This window comes from Felis catus, chromosome A2, assembly GCF_018350175.1.
Source record: "Felis catus isolate Fca126 chromosome A2, F.catus_Fca126_mat1.0, whole genome shotgun sequence".
In the NCBI taxonomy this organism is placed as follows: domain Eukaryota; kingdom Metazoa; phylum Chordata; class Mammalia; order Carnivora; family Felidae; genus Felis; species Felis catus.
The window spans coordinates 76,763,587-76,783,611 of record NC_058369.1 but is presented as its reverse complement, the minus strand read 5'-3'; the positions used below and the strand labels follow the sequence as shown (position 1 = coordinate 76,783,611).

General features: G+C 44.6%; 1 protein-coding gene across 30 annotated transcripts in view; it reads right to left on the bottom strand.

Moving 5' to 3' along the window:
• NRCAM (neuronal cell adhesion molecule) overlaps nucleotides 1-20,025 on the bottom strand; it is a 290,847-nt gene that overhangs the window by 79,777 nt on the left and 191,045 nt on the right. For all 30 annotated transcript variants that reach the window (XM_045052233.1, XM_045052235.1, XM_045052246.1 and 27 more), the window contains one exon: nucleotides 687-887. In XM_045052233.1, the coding sequence (XP_044908168.1) occupies nucleotides 687-792 (106 nt within the window). In that variant the 5' untranslated portion in view covers nucleotides 793-887. The remainder of the gene's footprint in view (nucleotides 1-686; nucleotides 888-20,025) is intronic.

Sequence of the window (20,025 nt, the reverse complement as noted above, 5' to 3'; positions counted from 1 at the left end):
TCGAGCTCTGCGTTGGGCTCTGTGTTGACAGCTCAGGGCCTGGAGCCTGCTTCGGATTCTGTGTCCCTTGCTCTCTGCCCCTCCCCCACTCATTCTCTCTCTCTCTCTCTCTCTCTCTCTCTCTCTCTCTCAAAAAAAAAAAAATTAAAAATTAAAAAAAAAGAGAAATGAATTATGGGTAGTTTGGGGATACTGAGGAGCATGGGGTTGGCTTAGAAAACATCCCCCAATCTTTCCAGAGCACCCTGAGTGCATGACTGGAGAGGGTGGAGTAGTGGGGAGGGGATACGTGGGGATGTCCCCATGGCCGTTTTAAAGTGATTGAGTTTTCTTGCAGGACTGCTTCGATCAAGAGTCGCCTGTTGGATCAGGGGAGCCCACGATTCGCTCCTTTTCCATCCCCAAACCCCCCCCCCCCCGCCCCCTGCCACATGTTATACAAAAGGCACCTGAGGAGGAAGAAAGATAATGATAGGGAGGGGACAATGGTCTGACCAGTTCAATGGCCATTTCTATGGTGAGACTTTTTATAAACACCAGGTGCTTGGAGGTAAAAGCCAAATTAATTTTGATTAGCTTTTCAGTATCACACGGACACCTTCTCCATTCACACGGCTCACAGTGACGGGAAATGCTGGGGAGGCTTTAACTCCCAGGCCTAACAGCTTTGAAACGTTAATACTTACGATCAAGTGGTACTTCCAGTGCACTAATCATCTGGCACAGGAAGAGAATCAGGGCCACTCTGCCTGCAGGTAAGCGCTTCTTTTTCGGCATTATTTTAAGCTGCATTAGCTGAACTCCTGCTGAGACCCACAGACTGTATTTCCTTTTCTTCTTTCGCAGAAGATTTGCGTGCAACGTTTAAATAATGTTCATGCAGGGAACTGAAAAAGGGTAGGATAAGAATTATGGTGTATTAAAAAAAAAAAAGAAGGCAACGAGAGGAAGTCTGCAGCACAGAAAATCAGTTCTGTATTATACATGAACTCCAAAAAGGAACTAACGTTTAAATATTTAACTCTCAAGGCTGGAATAATCATTTATTCATACGTCAGCTAAAATCAGGTCAGAAGCATTTGTAGTGATGTCAAGTAAAATCTGTCTACCTGGCCATCCTTACGGTTTTCCCATTTAAAATATCTGCACTTATATCGGAGGCCTACCATGTCATTCCTAATAGGAAAAAAAGCTGGGTGTATAAATCGATTGGCAACTGAGGGAAGAGGGAAGGCCTAATGGCTTCTCCATGCTAGAGATTATCTTTGGGAAAGTCCAGGGCACTGTGGCAAATTTGCTTCAAACCCCAAACACTCATTTACCAGGTGAACAGCCAACGATCAGGGCCTTCCCCTTCCCTCACTGAGACTACGGTGGCAGGCACACCCGAGGCTCCAAGTTCCAGGCCTTTCTCACCACAATCACCCCCCTCAACAGTGGGATCTACCAAATAAAGTTCAATACATCCTTAAACAGAAAATAGAAAAACTTCAGCGATCTGGTCTCAATTTATCCTGCCAACCTTATCTTGTCCTGTTGGCGTAGAGCTATTTTTTTTGTTTGATAGTCGGCTTCTGCTTCCCTTTCTTGGATCCGTCCTGCAACATGCCCTGAATTTTCCCACCTTCTTGCCTTTGTTCACTCTGTTCCTTTTGCCTGGAATGCCCTCTCCACCATATTTCCCTTCAAAGTCCAAGTTATTTCTGTATAGATCACCTAATACTGAAACATTAGCTGATCAACCACACTAGAAGTCATTTCACCCCCACTAAGAATTCCTGAAATTCCTTTTAAAAAAAAACTGTTTATTTATTTTTCAGAGATAGAGATTGTATGAGCAAGGGAGGGGCAGAGAGAGAGAGAGAGGGAGACACAGAATCCAAAGCAGGCTCCAGGCTCTGAGCTGTCAGCACAGAGCCCGATGCAGGGCTCGAACCCATGAACTGTGAGATCATGACCTGAGCCGAAGTCGGACGCTTAAGTGACTGAGCCACTCAGGCACCCCTGAAATTCCTTGTTTTAATAATTTAATCGTGATGTATATTATACAGATAGATGCAAAGATAAGTAGACTTTTTTGATACGCATGCTCTCTCCCCTACTCCTTCAGGCAAAGGTGGTGCCTCTCCCACTTCTGTATCCCTCTCCCATCACCCAACATAGTGTGCCTCACACATGAACGTGTTCGCCCCACACAGAAGAACATGAGCACACACACAATATAGACCTCTGTCCCACAGCCAACTCCTTCCTGGAATGACAGATTCAATCGTGACTTCTCATTAATGAAGACAGAGGGGAGTGACCAATGGCTCTCTCGAGAACGTAGAGGGATGCTGTTATTGCAGACGACGATAGCTCCCACAGCTTAATTACTGAATGACTTGTGCGATTTTCATTGTCTGTGTAATTGTGTCTTTTTCTAATATCCATCTTCCCCACTAAACTAAAAGTCTCCTAAAGGGAAGGACTGCACCTTTCCTGTTCCCTATTGTGTCCCCAGAGCCCATCACAGTGCCTGGCACATGGTACAGAGTAAATGAGTATTTGTAGGAAAAAAAAAGAAAGGTTTTGAGAAAGGGGAAAGAAATAGAGATTTCAGATCTTTGAGGATGAGGTTGCATTCAGATAGTCTGACTGCCATCTACCTAAGGCCATATTTATATTTACACTATTGGGTATGAAAACCAAACCCTTGTCTATATGGTCAACTTAGTTCTCCTATCATGCCTATATATGGAATACAGTTAATATGTATAAAAGAAAAATGAAACAATCCAGATAACGTGTTTTACTAGCAACTGAGTTCTGATTTGAACACAATTACAATTATAGCTGGGACACCTTTTGGTAACCAAATACCAAAAAAAGAACTTACTATACTACACAGAGACATTATATGTATATAAATCTGTTTCCTGAATGAAGCATCCATATTATGTGGTTTCATTTCAGAGCCAAGAAATTTGTCTTTCCATTTACAATACATGAACAATCACGCCCATCAAACATCGAGAGGCAGATTGAGAAGCTCCTCCAACTATTTCCAACCAAAATATACACCAGGCAGTCTTTCTCTGTGTGCAAAGCATATCTGTATCATTTCATCAGATTTACTTAGGTCTCTCGTGATTTTTCTGTGGAACACTAACTCTGAATTTCAACATACGCTTTAGGGAAAATACAAATAAATGGCGCAAATGACTCTAAAACAAGTGGATGTTACAAACTACACAGATTGAGAGGAAACCACAGAATCCAAGGAAACAATGGCAGGTATTCCTGCTTTCTATGTCAGTTTATTTCACTTAAGTGCCTTACTCTCTGGAAGAGGTGCTGGGGAACGAAACCACTTTCTAAAAGATGCACTAATAAATTATAATGCTCACACGGTCTTAAGCAACCACCTACAATTTCTAAATTCTTAATTTATTATTTACTTTGCCTGCATGCCTTAACTCTTCATCCTTCAAAGAGAGGAAACCGCTAAGCAGTTTCATAGACAAGGAAGTATCTTTCGACCCACTCTACCTTTTCAGACGCTGTAGGGAATAAAATATTGCCGTAAAATCACAGTGTTGCATAAAGAAAAAAATTAAAATTGTAAGAGAAACTGAGAAAGGACTTACTTGAAGAGACATGAGTAAATCCTCACAATGAGAGGGGGTCGTAAGCTAGATGAAGTGTTTCTTCGGAAGCAGTAAGTTAACTGCAACAACTGTGTCCAGTGTAGCTTCTGTTTGGAGAGGACAAAGCCACTGCCCTCCCCATCCTCAGACTCCTGCCTATGGAAAATCACTCACTCCTCCTACATATGCCATCAGAGGTGAAAAACTCCGTGCCTAAGGACAGCATTAGGTCCCCAGCACTCACTCAAAGTGAGAATCAAACACAGCTACAGAAAATTGAGCTTCCTCTCCGTAGGAGTGATGTGCTCGGCATGTCTCACAAAGAAAAACCGCTGCTTCTGTGCTCTCAGTATTGATGTCAACGCCCTGCCCTGCTAGGAGCCCATCTGCCCTGTGGTCCTACCTTGCAAGGTGACGGTCATCCTCTCTTACCCGAGAACTGTGAATCAACACTACTCGGCTTATGCAATTACATTAAAACGAGTGAAACCGCACTTGGAAGTAGCAGGCATCATGTTCAGTCAAGGCTAACGAGTAAGTACAACACAGCTTGAAATTTACAAAAAAATACCTGCGCAGACATTTTAAAGCATGCTTGAATGAGACAAATGATAGGTCGGTCTTTGCAATATAATTCACCCTGATATTTAAAACCACATATACTGTTAAAATGACCCCGGAGTATTGATAAACAGAAAAGCCTTTTAATTTTTCTCCTCATTTAACTCCATTCAAAGCAACTCTTTGCCTGTTGCCTACAGACGGGAAAGAAAAATCTCCCTTCTTCGGTAAACTTTTCATCATTGGAAAAGAAATACAAGTCAAGGTTCCCTTATTCCTTTTTGCCTAAAATACATATTAAATCGTACAGCAAATGCTCCCCTGCATTGTTTACCATATATTTTAAAAGAATTCATATTAATCCCAAGAAACATAGCTCTTCTGTTACCCGCTTAAGAAGTCTTGTCATTTGAAAGAAAATAAATCTTTTTCTCTCAAGTGAAAGATGAAATTATTTTCATTAAGAAAATATATCAGCTTTTAACCAGAAATGGAAGGCCATGCATTAATCACCATTTTATTCTGGTCCGTTTGTGCTTTTTTTGGCATCCCAACATGGGTGGTTCAATGCTGACTGTGCAACGTAACACAATCTATTCTCTAAGCCAATAAACAAATATGCTTATGTGACTGGATGCCCTTTGGCACACTAATTGTTGCTTTGGTGACCCATCAGTGTCTGGCCTCACTAACTGGCCACACTAACTGAGTGTGACATCATCTTGACTGTGAAAGGCGTTTTTCAGCAGTCAACTTGGGGATGGTTACTTTCTATATTTTGTTAAATGTTTACCATAAGAATGAGCGCATTAATGTCCATTCTAGCCCATGCTTGTGCTTTTCAATCACAGATTTTTGAGTCTGAGACTATGGAAGGAAGGTCAATGGGAAATGGACAATGACTTTGCATAATGAACACATCAACAAAGTCACACTTAAATCTACACACAACTACATTACCATGAAAACGCCTCAGAAAAAGTAGTCTGAGATTATGTGCCCACAGCAATTGTAACGGTCTCTTCAAATAACAAAGCCAACTTTGTGAAGCACCAGGAACATGTTTCTAATTTCCTCCTAGCCCAAAGGGATGTCCTATAGTAGAGTTTCAACAAGGAATCTGGTACCTAGAAGCTAGAATAGTATTCAAGGAAAGATGGACAATTAACAGGTGTTTTTACCCAAATAACAGATGATAGAACACGTCTCGATAACAGTTCAAATCTCCATTCCTCAGAGCACTATAACTGGTTCTCTTATTTGACATCCATAGGAACCCCAGAAAATAGGAAAGCAAGTATTGTGCCCACTTAATAGATGAGAAGAAAAAAAAAAAGCCCATCACAATGGCTGTGATTCATCGAGCACCTTCCATGTGCCAGGAATCACACGGAGTTTGCTCCACGCATTCACTTATGTCATCTTGCCAATAACCCCCAAAGGTAAACTCTATTACACCTCCCGATTTACTGATAAGGAAGCCGAGGCGCAGAAAGGAAAAGTCACCTGCTTAAGGACACACACCTGGTATGTTAAGTGCCAGACCCAGAGCTCCGGTTCCGGGAAGGTCTGGAACTTCCAGCCGGCTCACATCGCCACTCCCTGAGAAGCCCCTGGCATTTCCCTCCCTCTCGTAGTTTCTGATTTTGCATTTAACTGAGAAGCAAGTAGAATTACCAAGTTCAGTCACTGGTGTTAAAAGAAAAAAAAAAAAAACCCTAATGGTTTCTGAATATAGATATACATATAGAGAGATCAGACAGAAGATCTTCACGGCGCTCCCCATAGCATGACTTCGGGGGCCTCTTCATGTGGGAATCCACATGAATACTGTCAGCTGGAATTGTACCACATGCTGGCTGGGGCCTTTTCAAGGAACTGCTAGTGAGGACAATGTGGAGAAGACACGCTTCACAAAGTTAATTTTAAAAGTAGGCAACATATGCACGTGGTACAACATTCATAAGGTACAAAAGATCATAAATTCAAAGTAAGCAACCTAGTTTCTCCCTGAGAGGGTTATTACTAACCAAGTTTTGCAAATCCTTCTAGAGCTATTTCATGATAAGGATAAACATACGTAAAATGAGATCTTAAGGACCTCTTGAATTTAGAAAAATTTATCCAAGCCCTTTTGTCACGGAAGTTAGAGCATCAGAAATACCAACGCCTTTTAATGAGATCTAACCTTTTGCAACCCATGAAATGATTTGGATGCTGGCTTTTTTTCCCCCACACGTCCTTTGTTTAGCATAGCCAATTACAAGAAAGGAAATAGTAGGCAATGATATAATCGAGAGATCTAAGACAAAGGATAAAGCATGCTTAATGAAAAGTCCACGTGGGTGAGACTAACAGCGACCCTGACCAAGGATGGCACCTGTTCACACTTGTACAGCCAGTTATCTGCGGACAGCCGTCAGGACCAGCTGCAAGGGTGGGAGAGCTGACTGGAGAGGAAGGGTGGGTGCGGTGAGAGAGAAAGGGAACAGCGCCTCTCAAAGGAAGACCTTCTCCTCCCACCTCCAAATCCAATCACAATTAACTATGAATGAACGGGTGGCTGTAATGCTCTAAATGCTCACTACACTCCCTTTGTCCTTCTGCGTTGACCCCACCATCCTGACCAAGGCCAGAAGAATCAGGGGTGGGTGTCTGACCAAGGCAGCAGCCATGTTGAGCGTGTGAGATGACTGGGCTGTTTTAAAGGGCTGAACAGTGACCAACAAGGTGGTAACAAATTCGTCTCTCAGGGGGAGGGTAAATCCAAGGCAGAAAGGTCGAGTGAGTCAATAGTTTGGCGTGGGAACAAAGGCCAAAGATCATACAGAGGCAAGGCAGCATGAGAAGCCCTGAGTAAGCAGAGGATATGAGGTGTCCAGAGCAGAAGAAGGCCAGTGGGCAGCCACAGGATCAGTCCAAACAGGGACAGGTTGTTGCTGAGTGACTGCAGCATCATGGAACACCTGACAGGCGGTAACAAGTGCCTACTCCTCTCGAACCATGACAACCAGGCCTCTAACACTCCTGGTACCCCAGGCAATGTCCCGATTTTCGATGAGGTTTGCCAGAACAGTGGTTCTGGTTGAAGCCTCTTCCTGTCTTTCTTGCATCTTATAAACTGAATCAAGCCTTCGATCTAGCAGGACAGATAGACTGCTACATGGGTGGCCCACTCCTCACAGCATCCATACCCTGCAGTCACCTCTCACAAAGACGCTGGGTTTGGTCACATGACATACTTTGGCCAATGGGATTTTAGCAAGAATTATGCAAGCAGAGGTGTGGTGAGCATTTGCACACTGGGGCTTGGGCTCTTGTAAGTTCTCTCTGGGAGGCCTGAGCCGCACTACGGAATGTTGAGAGGCCAGCGGAAAGAGACCCTGGGGGGACGAAACACCACTGTGGACTTTCTGGGCCCACCTGAATTCCCGGCTGAAAACCACCGAGCAAGTAGCTTAGTAAACCACATGCAGCAGCAGAACCATCTGAGAACAGAGAACCAGATATTAACCATCTAAGGGTTAACAAACCCTCAGAATTATGAAAAACAACAAATTGTTGTTTCAAGCCACAAAACTTTGGGTTGTTACACAGCCACAGGTATATGGAACAATTAACAAGATACACTGAGACAGGCTGTCTCTTGTAACCAGAAAGACTTTAATACACACATTTGAGAGTGCTGATGTGCCCAAGGCACAGATCTCCTTATGAGATTATGGCCGGAACCACAGGAATTCTAAATGAAGAGTCTGGCAATGTAGGTTTTTCCCTCTGAAATGAGCTATCCTTCTGTTTTCTCCTGGATATGCTTCCTTGTGCACATATTGGTACAGCCAAGAGGCACAGACTGAAGTTACATTTCTCATGCAAAACTTAAGATGGTTACCACGGACGTCAAACAAATTTCCTTGCATGGAAACAAATGTGGTTTATGTGGTTTAAGACTCACAGTTTAGAGTCTTAGATATTGTATCAGTTTATTTCTAAGGCAGAAAAGGCAAACACGGAGCTAGAGAACAGGGTGAGAGAGACAGCTCGGTGTTGTTAGTCTACCCCTCCCACCTTCCCATGTCCATGAAGCAGACTAGGATTCTGAGCTCGGTCCTGGCTTGTATTGGATCCATTCACTCTCCTAGCAAACAGGGAATCTGAAAAAAGCGGGGAGGAGAAAGAGGGAAGCCAAGCCTGAGAGACAGGTCTACTCCTTCATCCCAAGGTCCACTCCCCATTGGTTTCCTGCAGATTAGAAAACAGAAACAATTTTAAATATTGAAAGTAGGGAACTGCTTGCTCTAAAGGCGAGGTCTGAGAAATGGAAATTTAATTCTGAATACGGGTCTTGATAGTCATATATCTGGGAACTCTGTCGGGCCACGGAAACAAGCCAGGGCTCTATTTATCTTCTTGTAAAGTGAGATTTCCACAAGTATCACTGAAAAGATGTAAGGATCAGAAACAGTTTATTAAAACCTCCAGCATAAAAGGCCTTACGGGATATTAGTATTCTAAATGGGCAACGCTTTGTCCATTTGTCAAGTAGACAACCCATGGCAAAATGGCGGCCATTTAATAGTAGATAATAGTATTTGGGATGCCTGGCAGACTGGCCACTTAACAAAAAAGTCACATTTCAAAGATAAGAATCCAGGATTTATAAACTGATATTCCTGCTAAATGGCATGAACCGTTCGGAGTGGAGACGCAAGGCATGGTTCAAAATCTCATTGTGTGCTCCTCTCCTGCTGGGCCTGCGGGCAGGTTTGGGGAGAAGAGTGGGAGAGAGAATTAGCCAATCCTGCAGGGAGCAATCAACCCAGTGGTTGCAATGCTTCAGCACAATACAGTTTATATCTCACTCATGCTAATGGCCAGTGTGGGCAGACTGGGGGCTCTGCTCCAGGCTGATGGCAGCACCACCATTTTGTAATGTTGCCATCTCAACATGTGACTTCCAGAGTGCCCGTATTCTCCCGCTCTCGATGGCCTCCACCCAGAGGTGACACACACGTCTTCTGCTCACAGCCAGCTGGCCAGAAGTAGTCAATGACTCCTGAGATATCTTAGTGAGGGCCACTAGTTCTGCCACACAGAGCATGCTCGAGTCACCGTAGATCTGAAAGGTGCTTTTTCTGGGAAGGGTTTCCAAAGTGACATCGTATGGGAGGGTCGTCTTAACGTTTCGTCTCCGTGATCAGAGTCCAGGAGGACGGTGAGCCAGGGCTGTGGGGGCGCTGGCTGCCCGCGGCCACCTCGTCTGCCTTTCTCCTCGCTGCATTTCTGAATCACTCTCTTCTATAACTTGGGCTTTCCCCAAACATGAGCCTGGGTGCGGAGGTGAGGAGGCAGAAGGCCCAGATTTCTCACATCCAAGGGATGTCACTCCTGCCATGTCACAGATGACTATAATCTTCACAGTAATGTTTCAAAATATATTTCGCTAAGGTATCCAGGCTCCGTAGAATCACAACAATACCATGGAAATGAGAAATGGAGACTGACATGACATGAAGAATTGTGTTCTCCACTTTGTTATCAGTGCTAGGAAAGGTATATTATCATAAACGAACTAGCTGGAAATCCTTCATTCCAGCCAGAGGCGATTTCACGTAAAGAACAGATCTCCGTTACTTGCCGATATGCATTTTGCACTACAAAGGATTTATCAGCAAAACAGGGGAGTAATTCATGAAATATTTAACTCCTACTGCACTTCGTTTTCTTTAAACAGGCCATGTGGAAATCTGCATTTATAAAAAAAATAAATCAATAAGTGATCCTTTGCTTCCAAAAGAATTTGTCAGATTTACTCCAAACAGCATCTTGCTCCTTAGCATTGAGAATACAATTCAGTTTCCGGGAAGTGAAATATTAGCTCCTTAGGAGTCCATATTCTCTATGAAAGCGAAGCACACAAACGCATGGATGTTAGAAACAATTTTCTCCACGATGTTGAAATTTAATCAACCCATCGATCAAAGCTTTAGAATACTCTGCTGAGTGTTGTGTGTGCTAAAAGACACTGACTTCTCAGGAACCGCTTTTTCTATGAGAAGCTCACATTCTATTTCTCCTACTACTGAAAAGGGCTCCGTAGAAAGGATTTATTCCACCATGCAGTGAAAGAAATGGCATTTCCAAGAGCCGATTTAGGAACGCCAGCAAGAAGGAAGTATTTTGGGTCCAAGTGTCCTGCTTCCCGGAATAATTGGGACAGAAAAGCCTCTGGTTTCTATCAAAGTTGGTTGATAAGAACCTTACACTTAGAATTACTGCCCCTTTTGTCTCTTCAGTTCCATTTTCATGGAACCATTTTTGTGGGTAAGCTGAGCATTTGTTTCCTAAAGACAAACATTTGTGCCTTTCTGGAGAGAGAGCTGGGAAATAATAAGGGAACGTGACATAGGAGGACAAAGACAAAGCAATAAAAGATACACCGTAGGTGTAAGAAATTTCCAAGTTACATTATGAGTACCTTTTTTTTTTTTTTTTTGGTTTTGAAATTACGGCAATTCACCAAGAAACTAGGCAGAAAAATACCCGCAAAAAATAATTCTCTTAAGCACATGCAAGGAATCTCAAAGATTTCCAGGGCAACTTCTGTAAGGGCTCACGCTTTGAACATCTCTAAAGGTCTCCTCCAGCCCTGGGCTTTGGAGTGTGAGCTCTGCGCCTGTGTTAATGAAGCAGAGCCACATAAAGCAGCCACCCAAAGTATAGCCATTGACATGCCCCCGCAGGAAAATAAAACCAAGACCAGAACTTGGAAAAAAAAAAGAGACCCAAGCATCAGGTTCTGCGAGGCCACTGGTTATTAAATCTGATGAAGCCTGGCAAGGCAGAGATGGACACATGAGTATCAGGTGCACGTGACCATCTCAACAAAGGGCAGAATGACGTGGGCGGGGAGGCAAGTCTGTGTCCAGTCTCTTCTCAGAGAGGAGGAGGCGTGGGGCTCCCGCAGAGGCTGAGCAGTGGTTTCTGGGTCCGGCTACCACTTGCTGAACCTCCTGTGGCCAGTGGACATCACTTGGGCAATAGGAGAGGCAATATTTTGTGGAGAAGGGATTCAAAGCCTGGAAGAGCAGCCAGCAGAACCTAGAAATGCAAGGGGCGGGGGAAGAACAAAACCAGCAGAAAGGTGAGAGGCGGCGGGAAGGACACCCAGGGACACCACTAAGAATAATGTTGGAGACAGAACCCAAAGACATTCCTAGAGCTAAAAAGAGTATTAGGTGTGAGTGCAGAGAATGCTCACGTACAGGAGGCAATGAATAGTTGAAGGCCCTCTTTCTCCTGCCTGGTCAGGTGGCTCAGGATTAAGCCAGTAAACACTGGGGATCTGACACCAAAAGCAAAAGCAACAAAAGCCAGAATAAACAAGGGCGACTATGTCAAAAGAAGACACACAGATGGCCGACAAATACATGACGAGCTTCTCACTATCACTAATCATTAGGGAAATGTAAAATAAAACCACAGTAAGACATCACCTTACACTTGGTAGAATGGATATTATCTAAAAGACAAGAAATAAGTGTTGGTGAGGATGTGGAGAAAAGGGAATCCTTGTACACTGTTGGTGGGAATGTAAATTGGTACAGCCATTCACTTAAAAAAAGGTTGGATAGTCAGGACAGCTTGTGACTCTTGATCTCAGGGTTGTGAGAGCAAGCCCCACATTGGGAGTGGAGATTACTTAAAAATAAATAGAAATAAATAAATGTGATGTGATTTTATATAAATATGCATATACGTACATACACACAAACAAGGGAATGCTATTTAGTCATTAAAAAATGAAATCCTGCCATTTGTGACAACATGGATGGACCTTGAGGGCATTATGCTAAGTGAACCGAGACAGAGAAAGACAAATACCACATGATCTCATTCCGTGTGGAATCTGAACGAAGCAAAGCAAAACAAAACAAAATAAAACAAAACAAAAAACCAAGCTCCTAAGTACAGCGAACAGACTGGTGGTTGTCAGAGGCAGGGGGTGGTTGGGGTGAAATGGGTGAAGGGAGTGAAAAGGTACACACTTCCAGTTATAAAGAAATAAGTCAAGGGGATATACACATGGACAGCATGATGACTGTAGTTAATAACACGGCATTGCCCATTTGAAAGTTGCTAAGAGAGTAAGTTGTAAAAGTTCTTAGCACAAGGAATATATCTTGTAACTACGTATGGTGACGAACGTTGGCTAGACGTATTGGGGTGATCATTTCACAACATACACAAATGTCAAATCATTATGGTGTACACCTGAAACTCATAGAACGTTGTGTGTAAATTACACCTCAATTAAACGAACTGCCATCTTCTCATGCAAACAGCAAAACGTGCAGGGAATTTTAGAGGATTTAATTAAATTTAACTCAATAATCTGAGAATCAATTATGTACAGATCAATGGCTGCTTGGGGGTGGTCAGAGAGGATAGGTAGCAAACAGGCAAGGGGAAGCTGTGGTTTTGGGGTTTTTTGTTTTTTGTTTTTTGTTTTTAGGAGGGAGTTGTTTTGAGCAGTGCTCAGCAGAATGGATGCTATAAGGCTTCCGAAGCCAAGTTATAATTGTGTAAAATGACAATAATACACCTGCCCTCCTGACCACGATCATCACCACAACCACTAAACCATAAAACAGGCTGCCAAGCCCCAGTTGCGGCATCCAGATGATTCTTGGTCATTTTAAAGAAATAAAAGTCAATAGTTTTCCATCCTTGTGTCAAAGGATGGAAAAGAAGAGCTCTTTGACCTTCATTAGGGAGCTTCTTAAAATATAATACTAAAAGTATAATCCAGAAAAGAAAAAAAAATAAATTAAACATCATCAAAATTAAAAACATTCGTTCTTCAAAAGACAGCACTAAGAAAATGCCAAGCCAAGCCACGGACTAGGAGACCAGTATTTATAATCACAAATCTAATAAGGGACTTGTAGCCACAAAATATAGAAAACTCATACAACTCAAAAATAAGAAGACAATTCGATTTTTAAAAATGGGCAAAAGAAATGGGTAGGCACTTCCCCAAGGATATACACATGGCTAATAAACCCATGAAAAGATGTTTGATGTAATTTGTCATGACGGAAATGCAAATTACAACCAGATGAGATACCACGATGCACCCACCTGAAAAGCTGTATTCAGAAAGACTGATTATATCAAGTACCAGTCAAGATGGGGAGTAACTAGAATTTCGGGACATCGCTATGGGAATGTAAAAAGGTATCGCCACTTTGGAAAAAGTTTGGCGATTCTTAAAAGTTACATACACTTACCATACAACCCAGCAATTCCACTCCAAGGTATTTAACTAAGACTGATGAACCAGAAGTCCGCATAAAGACTTGTATGCACACGGACACAGCAGCATTTCCTATAACAACCAGCAACTGGAAACAATCCGAATGTCCACCAACGGGTGAAAAGATAAACGTGACAAGGTATATTTATGTAACGGAAAACTCAACAGTAACAAAGAATGAATGGCGGATATATGTGTCAACATGGGTACAACCTGAAAATTATGCTAAGTGAAAGAAGCCTGACACAAAAATGTGTATGATTCCATGTCTATGAAGTTTCTAGAAAGGTAAAACCATAGAATCAGAAAACAGATTAGCGGCTGCCCGGGTCTGTGGGGTGGGAGGTAAGAATGGGTAGGAAGAAATTCTTTGGAAGGTGACGGTAATATTCTAAACTAGACTGAAGTGAAGTTTGCACAACGGTATTGATTTACTAAAATTCAGCAAACTACACTTAAAAGAAGTAAATTTTACGGTATGTAAACTATATCTCAATAAAACTATAAAAAAGGAAAACACCTTGTGTTTTCCAAATAAAGACGCACTCCAGAGGTCTTCCCCGCCCTGACACGTGCTCTCACATATTACACTACTTCTAGTCCCAGTATGAGTTAAATACATCTATTTCCAAACAAAGTTAAGCATTACTAAGAGAAATGGTAACCAATATATTAGTTTTTGAGGCTAACTGAATTATTGACGTGATTTCAAGAGGACAAACGTAGAGAGAGAAATTTAGAGGAAACTATTCTAACTAAACTACAGAAGGCTAGAGAAAATAGGCTACCTTTGTGATTTTCATGAAAATGGCATTTCTATCACCATCTGCAAGTTAGTTGCCTTAACAAGGGCTCAGGACAGCTTTCAGAATTTCTCAAGATGGTTTTTATGATAAAGACCCACTTTTACAGAACTCTGATTTCAAATCAAATTACTTCGGCCTCGCCCACACTTCCATCTCATGGGAAGCAGAGAGATGATTCATCAGGGAGTCTCAGAGTGAGGACACATGCCTCCTTCACAAGCCACCACGCCTCCCCCTTGTCCCCAAGTGGCTTAGTGTGCTGAAGATTACGAACACTTTTAAATATCAATGGCATTTATTTCTATCTCGCTAAGCAAAAAATGAGGCGCCAAAAGCAGAGATTTAAAAAATTAAACTTCTGGGGCGCCTGGGTGGCGCAGTCGGTTAAGCGTCCGACTTCAGCCAGGTCACGATCTCGCGGTCCGTGAGTTCGAGCCCCGCGTCAGGCTCTGGGCTGATGGCTCAGAGCCTGGAGCCTGCTTCCAATTCTGTGTCTCCCTCTCTCTCTGCCCCTCCCCCATTCATGCTCTGTCTCTCTCTGTCCCAAAAATAAATAAACGTTGGAAAAAAAAAATTTTAAAAATTAAACGTCTTGGGGCTCCTGGGTGGCTCATTCGGTTAAGCATCTGACTCTTGATTTTGCCTCGGGTCATCAGGTCATGATCTCGCAGTTCTCCACATTGGGCCCTGGGCTGACAGTGTGGAGCCTACTTGGGATTCTCGTTCTCCCCCCTCTCTCTGTTTCTGTCTCCCTAGCAAAATAAATAAATAAACTTCAAAAAATGAAATAAAACTTCTCAAATGCAGACTCAGTCTCTGAGAAATCCATTTCCTCGCCCAGAGGAAGATTCTGGCCTCCGGATGCTGGAGAAGGAGGAGGCTGTCTGTGTGCTGTGTAGGATGGGAACCCTTCCAAGAGGTTCTCTCCACCAATTAACACCCTCCACTCCAGGGCTGAAAAAGCTCATGTAGTCCTCTGGCTGAGAGCCCGCTAAAATAGCATTAATCCCCTCTGACTACCACATCCTCTATGCCTGAAGCTCTTTGTCTTAATTAGTCCTACTCTCTCTACTTCTCCCATTCTCCAAGAATTCTCTTTCCTTCCCACTCTTTCTAGCCTAGGTCCCATGGGACACCCTGTCATATTTTTTTTTTCTTTTTCCAGTCTGTCCTCTCAACTCCTTTAGCCCAGGAACAACCTGGATTCAGCACAGTCTTGTCTGCCGTGACATAAAGCCCAGATTCCCCACGTTGCACATACGGGTGGGGTAAAGTGATAAAGTGGAAAGATGGGCAGTGGAGTCAGCCCCTAGTTCAAATCCTGGCTTTGCTGCTTAGAAGCTGTGTTGCGTTGGTTATGTTAAATGGGCTCTCTGTGCCTTAGTCCTCTCATCTGTAAAGCGGGGCTAACTACCCAGCTCCAGGGCTGTAGAGACGATCAGTGAGATAAATGTGTCATGTGCACAAGCAACATGCTAGGTGCACCCTTAGTAGATGGTGACAAGTCCATGTGACAAGGCCTGTCATACACAGCCTCTGCACACCTTCCCAGCCTCCTGTTGTGTCCCATGCTCTACTACAAGCCTAATAAATGACGCGTTGATCTCCATGTCTTCCGGACTCTTTCCCCACTGTCCTCAGGGCCTGGATAAGGCCTCCTCCTTCCCGGAGACTCGGCTCACATGCGGTCCTCTTGGACTGTCTGATGAAACAGTAGCCACTGACCACATGCGGCTATCTGGATCGAAATCAGCACTATCCACAGTGAGAAATCCAGTTCCTCCGTCACACTGGCCACGTCACAAGTAGTGGCTCCTGTGTGGGACAGCGCAGAACAGACCGTTTGCATCCTACCAGGAAGTTCTGCCGGACAGAACAGCTCCAGGGGAAAACATGTTCGCTACCCCACGCGTTCTTTCATAAAAGCACGCATCGTTTCACGCTTTGGTTGTTGAGTCTTTGTCCGTACGAACTGTGAGTTTTCTAGAGTGCCACCCCAGTCAGTGACAGTATGCTAAATGGTTTACTGAATGATTAAAGAACTTAAAAAAAAAAAAAAAATCTTTTCGTTTTCCGGAGGCCCCTGACCCATGAGGAAGGAGCTCCCGATACCTTTGCCTTCGGGAGCTGGTCCTGACTGGGTTTGCCTTGTTTTGCCTCCTTGTTTGGACTGGTTTCGCCTCCTATTCCATTTCTCAATCCGCTCTAATCCTTCTTAACTCAGTTCCTGGCCTTCTTGACTCCCTGACCTCTTTCCTCTTCTCAGATGTGTGTCTTCCCAGATTGGCTGCTGTCTCTTGCTCTTGGGGCTCTGTCCCTGGCTTCCCTCCCCTGTCTCTCATTATGCTTTTTTGTGGGATTACATTTGTTTCCAGCCCCTCTGGGTCCCGAACCTGTTCAGGCGAGCCCTGCTCTAGACTGTGTGGCCAGGATTTCCTGGCCTCCCAGAACGGGTGTCAAACGATATGGCTTCTGGGAAAATATCTGATGCCAGGTAAGTCACTGAATAGAAGATATCTCTGTACCTGCAGTGCCTTGGCAGCTTCTGACACACAACCCTCACAAACTTGTGTTGAAAGAATGAATGCGCCACGTATGTTATCAAGAGATACAATCACAGGAAGGAATGAGGCGCACAGAAGAATGGGGCTGAGGAAGGAGGAGAGCCAATATGGAGAAGAATACATCGCTGCAGAACATGACTGTTCAATCCACAGGGCACACCTCCAAGAAGCCGTATAAACCCGCTCAGAAGCAGTCCTGGGACAGAGTGGGGAAAGGAGGAGGAATTTACCCCCAGGCTCCACTCGGTCGAAGGCTCACACCCTGCACCTCTGGGTCGTGCGTTCCAAAGCATGGTCACCTTGTGGGTCCTGCAGTGGCGTCAATACAGGAGCCTCCCAACACGGGGTGGGAGACGAGATGCTGACGCGAAGCTTCTCAGAGCCCACGTGGACCCAGAACATGACACAGGGAGGCTCACAGGCTCTGAAGTGGAGCATCACAGACGTCTGGCACAATGCATATAAGTTAACCTTTCAAATCATCTAGCCATCACGGGTGGGACTGGGACACCAGAGGATGACAACAGGGGAAGATCTACAATGGGGGGTGTTCTCACACTCGATTCCTGCTGAGGTTCTAAGAACAGGGGAAGCAGCGGAAAGAACGGACCGGTTGGCAGGACAGAGGCACCGGAACAGTCCGGTGGGATGGTGGTTCCCCAAGGATGAATGTGATACAGGGAAAATGAGTGTGGGGATGTCAGCAGGGACCGCGGGCGCAGAAAGGCTGAGGAAAACCTGATCCACTTTATAGTTTTGCCTGAGGCCAAGTCTACTTTGAAAGATTCCCACGTCTTCTCCTTTGTCCAAAACCTCAGGCCAACGAAGGGACCCTGGCACCCTTGCCAAAGTTTCACCTTTAATAAGATTTCCTCAATCATTGTGAAAACGATTAAAGGCCCAGATAATGGTCTTGGCACTAAGGGTCGATACACTTGACTTCACCAGACTTTCCTCAGAGCCCAAGCACCAATTCCATTGTTTTCAGTGTGGCGACTCTCTAAATAGACACTGGGAATCGCTCTGGTTTGCTCTATACCTAGTCTACAGCTGGCAGATGTCTTTTGGAGAACAAATGCTCTTCTTGTGATTTGCTGTGTCCATTCACATCTTATTAATCAAGACATTTTCAGCAAGGTTTTGTTTCTTCTTTAAGAATCATAGACTTGAGGGGCGCCTGGCTGGCTCCAGCGTCTGACTTCAGCTCAGGTCATGATCTCGAGGTTTGTGGGTTCGAGCTCCACGTCGGGCTCTGTGCTGACAGCTGGGAGCCTGGAGCCTGTTTCAGAGCCTGTGTCTCCCTCTCTCTCTGCCCCTCCCCTGCTCATATTCTGTCTCTTAAAAATAAAGAAATGTTAAAAAATTAAAATTAAAAAAAAAGAATCATAGACTTGAGGGGTTCCTGGGTGGCTTAGTCAGTTAAGCACCTGACTTTGGCTCAGGTCATGATCTCACGGTTTGTGGGTTCGAGCCCCGCATCGGACTCTGTGCTGCCAGCTCAGAGCCTGGAGCCTGTTTCAGATTCTGTGTCTCCCTCTCTCTCTGCCCCTTCCCCGGTTGTGTTCTCTCTCTCGCTCTTGAAATTAAATAAAAAAACTGGGGCGCCTGGGTGGCGCAGTCGGTTAGGCGTCCGACTTCAGCTCAGGTCACGATCTCGCGGTCCGTGAGTTCGAGCCCCGCGTGGGGCTCTGGGCTGATGGCTCGGAGCCTGGAGCCTGTTTCCGATTCTGTGTCTCCCTCTCTCCCTGCCCCTCCCCCGTTCATGCTCTGTCTCTCTCTGTCCCAAAAATAAATAAACGTTGAAAAAAAAATTAAAAAAAAAAAGAAATTAAATAAAAAACAAAAGAATCATAGATTTTAGAGGCAAAGACACTCCAAGAAATTATTTCAGCACCTTCTTTCTAGGCGGAAGGACAAAAAAGGCATCCCTAGAAAAGTTGGCGTGTTCACCCTCTTCTGCACCACTCCGAAACCCTCTTAGCTGCCCCTCAGATTTCAGCCACAGCTGAGAAGGTCCTCTTCCCCTGCAGGCTGTGAGAAGCTCTGCACGGGTGCGCCTAGACTCGGCCTCACCTTGTCCCTCCAAAGGGATCCTTTGCTTCCTGCCCTGGGCATCTCTAATTTCTGGCTCAGTCCTCCCAGGAATCCACTCATACATGCACAACCTGGCAGGGCCAGGGAGTTAGCGCTGTGGGGTCACTCTTCCCCAACAGGAATTTAGAGTCAGTGAATAAATAAAATACCTCCCCCATTTTGCCCCAGGCAGACAGTCCTGAGATGCATTTTATAACCACCCCCCCCTCAAAGGTTCCGAGGTGGAATCAAACAGCCAAAGCAATCATACATTCTCGTGTTGGCTTTTCTCCTTTTTCCATTTCACTCCCCTGTGCTGCCTTCCTGCTCCCTGAGATGACATTTCCAAACAAACTGCCTCTGCACAAGTTTTGGTCTCTGGCTCAGCTTTTGGGGGACCTACGTTAAGATATCCGGGTGGCAGTCTTAGCTTGGATTTGCAAAGTCTCACACCCTGGATTCATGCTCTAGGAGTACAACACCCACGACTGGCCCCTTGGTGTGCCCACCACTCCTGCACAGCCACTCCTCAACTGCAGTGACTTGTGTCTTCTTCCGAAAGCCAACAGGGGAAACAGGAGCAGCTATCCCCTCGGCACCTGCGCCCCCAGGTGTATCCTCTCTGTACACTGAGGGAACGGGTGCAAGGAGGCCAGAGAACTCATCCAAGATCTCACAGTGCGAATTCAAATTAGGATTGAACCCTAGTCCTGCGTAATCGTTCTAGAGGACGCCAAGAGGAGACGAGTCCTTATTACTACACGTCTTGAGCCCCTCCGTCCTCCGCAGTCATTCCCTGCAGATCTAGAGGACACGACACGTAGGTCTAGATGCACAGTTTCACTCTTTCTCTGGGTCCTTTCTTCTCGGGTCCGTCTTTGGTTCTCCATCACCTCAGGGAGCACAAGATGGCCGATCAGTCATATTGACCCTCACAGTGTGAAAAGTCTTTCTGCTTCACTATCTAGATTTTTTTTTTCCTTTTCTTCTTCCCTCGGGTCACATTCTTTCACCTCCTGGCTCAGCTTCTTATTTTCCTTTGCCTCGTTGGAAACACAAGTGCAGACTCCCTT